The sequence below is a fragment of the Poecilia reticulata genome, unplaced genomic scaffold (assembly GCF_000633615.1).
Source record: "Poecilia reticulata strain Guanapo unplaced genomic scaffold, Guppy_female_1.0+MT scaffold_277, whole genome shotgun sequence".
In the NCBI taxonomy this organism is placed as follows: Eukaryota; Metazoa; Chordata; class Actinopteri; order Cyprinodontiformes; family Poeciliidae; genus Poecilia; species Poecilia reticulata.
Window position 1 is genome coordinate 101450 of NW_007615056.1, and position 5913 is coordinate 107362.

Here is a 5913-nt window from a genome sequence, read left to right on the forward strand (position 1 = left end):
GTGAAAATATTCCAGACTGAATATTAGAAATTATATTTTTATAATAAAATTTGATTCAAAACTCATTTTAATGACATTTTCCTTATAATTTTGTAATAAATTGTTTTTTGTTTTTTCTTTCCATCATGCAGAACAAAAACCAGCAAAAGTAAAAAAACATTTTGTTTTTTTTTTTGAGACTTTTTCTGAAAATAAAAACAAAACAAAGTAGATTTTAAAATCATTTATTGGTAAATTTTCATCCATTTGACAGATTAAACCTGATAGAATGTTTTTAATGTAATTGGATCTGAAACCAGATTAATTTGTTCTGCTGCTCAGGATGAARCCAGTGGCTGGTTCTGATCCGACCCGCTGCATCGTCTCCCTGCAGGTTTCCGTACCTGGACGAGGACGTGGTCAGCCACCTGAGCTCGCTGCCCGTCTGGCTGAAGGCCGACCTGTCTCTGCCGCGCGGCGTCGGCGAGAAGCTGCTCCTGCGGTCGGCGGCCAGGCAGCTGGGCCTGGGCCCGTCGGCCGTCCTGCCCAAGCGGGCCGTGCAGTTCGGCTCGCGCGTGGCCAAGATGGAGGACCGGCGGGAGAAGGCGTCCGATAAATGCAGGAGGCTCCTGACCGGGTGACTGGCAGCCTCTGGTTTCCTGTTTGAATCATTCTGAAATCATTTCCCATTAAAAGCTGGCCCTTTAAACCATGAAGGTTTTGTCGTCCTGCAGCTTCTGGCTGAAGTAAACGTCACACTCCAGGTACGACGGCAGGTTTCCCACGTCGAAGCGTCCAGAGATCTCCTGGGTGAAAACCGGCTTCCTGTTGAAGTTAGAAAGTTAGAGACCATTTTCTGCTTGCTGGACGGACGTCGTTTCCCGTTACCTCGGGATGAGCCATGACACAAAGTTCCCCGGAGCGTCGCGCTCTTCGATCGGAGCGTCCTGATGACACAAAGTTTCTCAGTGAGAATCTGAACGTCTGGAAACTGAAAGTCGTCGTTCAGGTTGAATTTGACCTTCTTCTCCTGCAGGAAGGCGTCCAGCAGAGGAAGACTCTCCTTGGAGAACACGTAGAAACACGGACACTGGGAAATATTTAGAATATTCACAGGTCAAGAGCCATGAGGCAGCGGTGGGAACACTTTGCTAGTACAGTAGTGGAGCTAATTTTAGCTTTAGTGTTCTTGCTAGCACAGGACTAAAATATTAAATGTAACGTGGTGTTGGTTTCACCCGACAGCGCTGGCTTCTACTAAACAAGATGTTAGCATAGCGTTTTACCACAAAATAACATGTTGCTGCGGGTCTTTAGCGTTAGCTTCCACTGAATATCACAATGTTTTGAAATAGTACCAGCTAAATACTGTTCTTATAGCATGTTAGCATTAGTTTCCACTACACACCATGTTGATTTAGTGCTTTAGTATTAGCTTTTCCTAATTAGCATAATGGAATTGTGATTTAGAATTAGCTTCTGCTAAATCCAGTGTTGGTATAACTATTGTGATGACACTGACAGTCGTGGTTAGCGTAGCTAGCATGTAGCTAGCATCGGGCGCCCTGAKGGACTCACGGCTCTCCTGGACTCGGTCTCTGAAGGCCGCGGCTTCTCCTTCATCCGGAGAACCCGGAGATCATCATCCACCTCCAGGATCCCGTACTTCTGGGTTTCTGCAGAGCAGCAGGAGAACGTTCGTCCTTCCACTAACTGCAGCATGATGATGATGATGATCTCACCTTCGTCCCTGCAGCGGTAGCACAGCAGCAGGCAGCTGTCGGCGCTCCTCGCCTGCAGCTCGGAAACCTTCTGTGCGACCCGGCCCAGACTGAAGTCCTCCCTGAACAGCGTGTCGCTGCAGAAACATCAGAACCGGCGTCAAGTCCCAGAAACCCGCCACGGGTCCAGACCAACCAGAACCTCACCCTCCAATGACGATCACGCCGTCCTGGATGCCGAAGTGCTTCACCGCCAGCTGCAGGCAGGCGACGGCGCCGAGCCGCTCCTGGGACGGACAGACCACGTTAATGTGGGTCGGATCAGAACCGACCGGTTCTAACGGGTTTTTATCGGTTTACTTCGTTGCTTCGCGTCTCATCGCTGAGAATCTGCACTTCCGGAAACTCTGCGGCCCAAACGGCGAATGCAGCCTGGTGGAGAGCGTTGGTCTGAGGAAGAGCAGAACCGGAACCATGCGGTCCGATTTAAAACCCACCAGAGTTCTGGTTACAAACCGTCTGACGTTTAAATCTGGTTCCATTCTGACCCGTTTCACTCCAAACTGCATGTCAGGTTCATTTCTGCCAAAATGATTCAGAATAAACCAAAACTAAATGATGGAAAGTTCGTAAAGCTACAGGCTCCCGTTTCTATGGTTACAGTCAAAAATGTACCTATAATTTTGGTTATTTAGCCTGTCAGGAAAAAACTGAGGTCCATCTTCCAAATTCATATTTTCACCATTTGGTTCATTTTTAAAATGTCAGAACTAAACATAGTTAGCTCAACATTTAGCTTACCGGCTATACATGGGAGTTAAATATTTAGCTTGAGGGTTGAAGCTGGTTGCTGGTTAAATCTTGGGACGGAGATTTTCTCCTGAGGTGAATTTGTGAACAAATCCCAGTTAAAGTACAAGGAAAAAAATAATTTTTAGATTTGAGCTAGCTTAGCACAGCAATAAACGAGTATTTTTTATCTGGTATAAACTAAATGTTGCAATTCCTTTAGATTGTGGCTTAAAATGCTGCGTTCAGATGAAAAATACCTTCTAAACATTTAATAATTCTCAGTCAATAAGATTCAAGCATGAGACCCTAACAGCARAACCTATTAGCTTGCGTATGACTTGGACCGGCCCAGTCCAAAGAACCCAAAACGGTATAAAAATGTGTCGGTTTTTAATCAGTGGGATAAAAGTTTTACAAATAACCTTTAAAGTAAAACGGTCCAATTCAAGTTTGGCTGTGTTGGTTTTTAACCAGACGGGGTCAAAGGTTGCGTTGAGTTGATAAACGGACGGACTAGTTCTGGGTCATCTAGTTCATTAACCGGTTCCAATTAGGATCCGGATCATTCCCTTCGGTTCGGCTGTCTGTATTTTTGGGTTCCTACCACCACGTAGATCCCGTCCACCGCCCCGGACCGGGTCAGCGCCCGGACCCAGCGGCTGATCAGCGGGCTCCGGCCCACCGGCAGCAGCGGCTTCGGAACCCCGACCAGGTGAGCGAACCTGCCGCTGCGGTCGGAGGAAACGTCCCGCTGCAGTCTGGTTCCGTAGCCCGCGGCGAGGATCACGGCCTTCATCTAGAACTCTTGTCTGGGCCAATCTGGGTCGGGGTTCTGGTTCCAGGACCGGCTGAACTGGGGCAAAGTTCCCATTCTTCTTTGGAGGTTAGGAAGGAGCTCTTTGCGCTCTACCGCCCCCTGGAGGAACTAATAAATCACTGACCGCAGAGTTCAGAACACCCACCCGAACCAGCTGGACTGGACCGAACCAGAACTGACTGGATCATAAATATTCACCATTTATAAATGAAAAATWAAAGGTTTTCATGTTGGGATGSTGCAGAAGCCGTGAACCAGTTATTCTGTATAATTTRWWAWAGTTTTAGGGCCATTTCTCTCCTTCCACTTCAGAACCGTTTTATCCTGATACTTTATTTAGATCGAATATTAAAGTATCTACTTTAGTTTCTACTCTGGACCGACGCAGGAAGCCGTTCTGATCCGACCAGAACCGCTCATGCTGGACCTCTGACCCGACAGGAAGGACGAAACAAGTTCTGACAAACTAACATTTATTGACCCAGTCGGGTTAAACCGGGTTACAGCAGCAGAACCGTCGGTCTACTCTGCGTCCTCCGACCCGCTTCCAGCTGCAGGCGGCGCCGCCTCCGGTTCTGAAGCCGCGAGCGGTTCCGGCTGATCCGACAGCTCGGCCTCAGGCTCCTCCATCGGTTCCTCCAATGGCTCCTGGCCCGGTTCTGGTTCTGGTTCTGGTTCCTCTGCGGCCTTCGGCTCTTCCTCCTGCAGAAAAGAACCTCCAGACTTTAACTGACCAGGATCCTGTTCCGGGTCAGAACCAGAACCACCGGGACTCGGGTCTCACACCACGAGTCCATTCTGGAGTCCTTCGTTTGGATTCTCGGACCCGAGTCGGGTCGTGGCGACTCGTCAGAACAGGAAGTCGGCTCACCTGGTCAATCGGGTCGTCCGTCTCAGGTGTCGGTGGCTCCGCCTCTTCCTGTTCCATCGGTTCCTCTTCGTCCCGCAGCAGAACGGTTTCCTGCTGTGGCGCCGGTCCTGGTTCTGGTCCTGGTTCAGGTCCGGGTCCTGGCTGCTGTGCGGCAGTCGGTTCTGCTGGTTCCTCCTGGAACAACAGAGGACAGTGAGACCCTGAACCCGTCCGRACCCAGAGGGAGGAAMGGCGCTGACCTTCAGAACCGGCTCCGCTGGCACYGGGTCGGGCTTCTTGTGGGCCTCCAGCACCGTCATGATGGAGGTCGGGATGTGAGCTTGCTGCAGGCAGGAAGGAGGACGGTCAGGAGCGCGGCGCAGCGCGGCAGGCGGGAAGCGAGAAGAGCTCTGACCTGATGCGGCGTGAAGGACAGGACGTGCTGCAGCAGCGGCGCCCTCATCTCCGGGCAGCGCTCGAACACGCTGGCCAGCTGCGGCGGCGGCAGCTGCAGCAGAACGCTGTAGGACTGCGGCTTGGTCCGCTGGCAGCACTTCACGAAGCCCTCCCACACCTTGGGGTACTTCCACACCTGGAGGACGGATGGAGGTCAGGCGCTGACCCGATGGAAGTCGGCTGACCCGGCGGCGGCGGCTCACCTGCTTGAGGATGAGGCGGGACAGGATGTTCATGACGAAGCCGCCCAGGCGCGGGTACATGGTGAGGGACTGGATGACGGTGCGCATCAGCAGCATGGGCAGCGGGTTCTGCTCCATCAGCTGCTGCATCACCACCGCCAGCACCTCCGACGTGTAGACGTTCTTCTCCCCGAAGCACAGGTTGGTGGCTGTCGGTCCAAATCACACAAATTAACCACGCAGGAGATCAGACATACTTAAAAAATACAAAAACTTCACAGGATTACTGCCATCTAGTGGTGAGGATGAAGACTGCAACAGACCTGCCCTCTAGAGGGCGACATGACGGCTCAGCGTTAGCTTCCACTACACGCCGTGTTGGACGGCTTGTTGCTCGTTTAAAATAAAACCTGATTGAGTTTGTCCTCTTAATTCTTGGTTCTGTTACTTTAGGAGCCGTTTTCTTATTTCTGGGCTGTAAATGATTCAGTTAAACTTTATTTCTGCTGCTTGTTTTGTTCTCACGCTTCGTGACATCAGAGCGTCACTGAAACGCCGCTTGGTGTTTGAACTCTGACCTTTGATGATGGATTTCATGTCGCACTTTGTTGAGTCGATGTTGTGCAAAGCGATGAGCAGATCGCCTGGAGTCAGCGGAGAAACCGAAGAGCTTCCCTCACCTGCCAAGGGAAACCAGAGAACCCGTTAGCTAACGGCTAACTGCTAACGGCTAACTGCTAACCCGCGTCGCTTCATCAACACAAATCGTTTATAAACAGGCTTGTGTTTGTTTTCGCTCCGGTTTGACAGTAAAACATGTTTAAGCTCCGGGTCGCTGGATCCGGACTCCAGAACCAGAAACGTTGTTCCTGGTTTGACTTGGACTCATGTTTCCAGATGCTGTGGAACCTGAAGTCCTCTGTGGCGTCACGTCTTAATTAGGGCTGTTGTAAACGATTATTTTAGTCATCTATAGATTTTTCTTACGATTAATCGAGTAATTGGATAAAAACAATTATGAAATGAAATATTGGTAAATCTTCCATAACACCAGTGTTACTATCGGATATCAACATCAGTCTATTTTTTCCACATTTGAGCTTCCCTACCAGTTAC

At 50.0% G+C, this 5913-nt stretch overlaps 3 protein-coding genes across 10 annotated transcripts in view; 1 reads left to right on the top strand and 2 right to left on the bottom strand.

The window, feature by feature from the left end:
• Window positions 1–806, top strand: part of asnsd1 (asparagine synthetase domain containing 1) — a 5883-nt gene extending 5077 nt beyond the window's left edge. For 3 of the 4 annotated variants that reach the window (XM_008402984.2, XM_017303446.1, XM_017303445.1), the window contains exons 6-7: window positions 374–616; window positions 714–806. In XM_008402984.2, the coding sequence (XP_008401206.2) occupies window positions 374–616; window positions 714–729 (259 nt within the window). In that variant the 3' untranslated portion in view covers window positions 730–806. The other variant, XM_008402983.1, reaches the window with a different exon arrangement.
• Window positions 636–3567, bottom strand: LOC103460701 (glucose-1-phosphate thymidylyltransferase 2). Of its 5 annotated transcripts, XM_008402982.2 has the most exons (8): window positions 3097–3564; window positions 2061–2150; window positions 1908–1987; window positions 1722–1837; window positions 1558–1655; window positions 1001–1069; window positions 868–926; window positions 664–804 (listed from the first exon to the last, which is right to left on the bottom strand). In XM_008402982.2, exons 1-8 carry the CDS (start codon window positions 3286–3288, stop codon window positions 684–686), a joined length of 825 nt encoding a protein of 274 aa, XP_008401204.1. In that variant the 5' UTR covers window positions 3289–3564; the 3' UTR covers window positions 664–683. The 5 variants fall into 5 exon arrangements, with proteins under 5 accessions (XP_008401201.1, XP_008401202.1, XP_008401200.1 ...); XM_008402981.2 differs by having other exon boundaries at window positions 1558–1837; window positions 3097–3567; XM_008402979.2 differs by having other exon boundaries at window positions 636–804; window positions 868–1069; window positions 1558–1837; window positions 3097–3565.
• Window positions 3568–3765: 198 nt separating this feature from the next.
• Window positions 3766–5913, bottom strand: part of sympk (symplekin) — an 11017-nt gene continuing 8869 nt past the window's right edge. The window contains exons 22-27 of the mRNA XM_008402986.2: window positions 5376–5477; window positions 4819–5006; window positions 4575–4751; window positions 4420–4503; window positions 4181–4354; window positions 3766–4011 (exon numbers count right to left, since the gene is read on the bottom strand). Of these exons, the coding sequence (XP_008401208.1) occupies window positions 3832–4011; window positions 4181–4354; window positions 4420–4503; window positions 4575–4751; window positions 4819–5006; window positions 5376–5477 (905 nt within the window). The 3' untranslated portion in view covers window positions 3766–3831. The remainder of the gene's footprint in view (window positions 4012–4180; window positions 4355–4419; window positions 4504–4574; window positions 4752–4818; window positions 5007–5375; window positions 5478–5913) is intronic.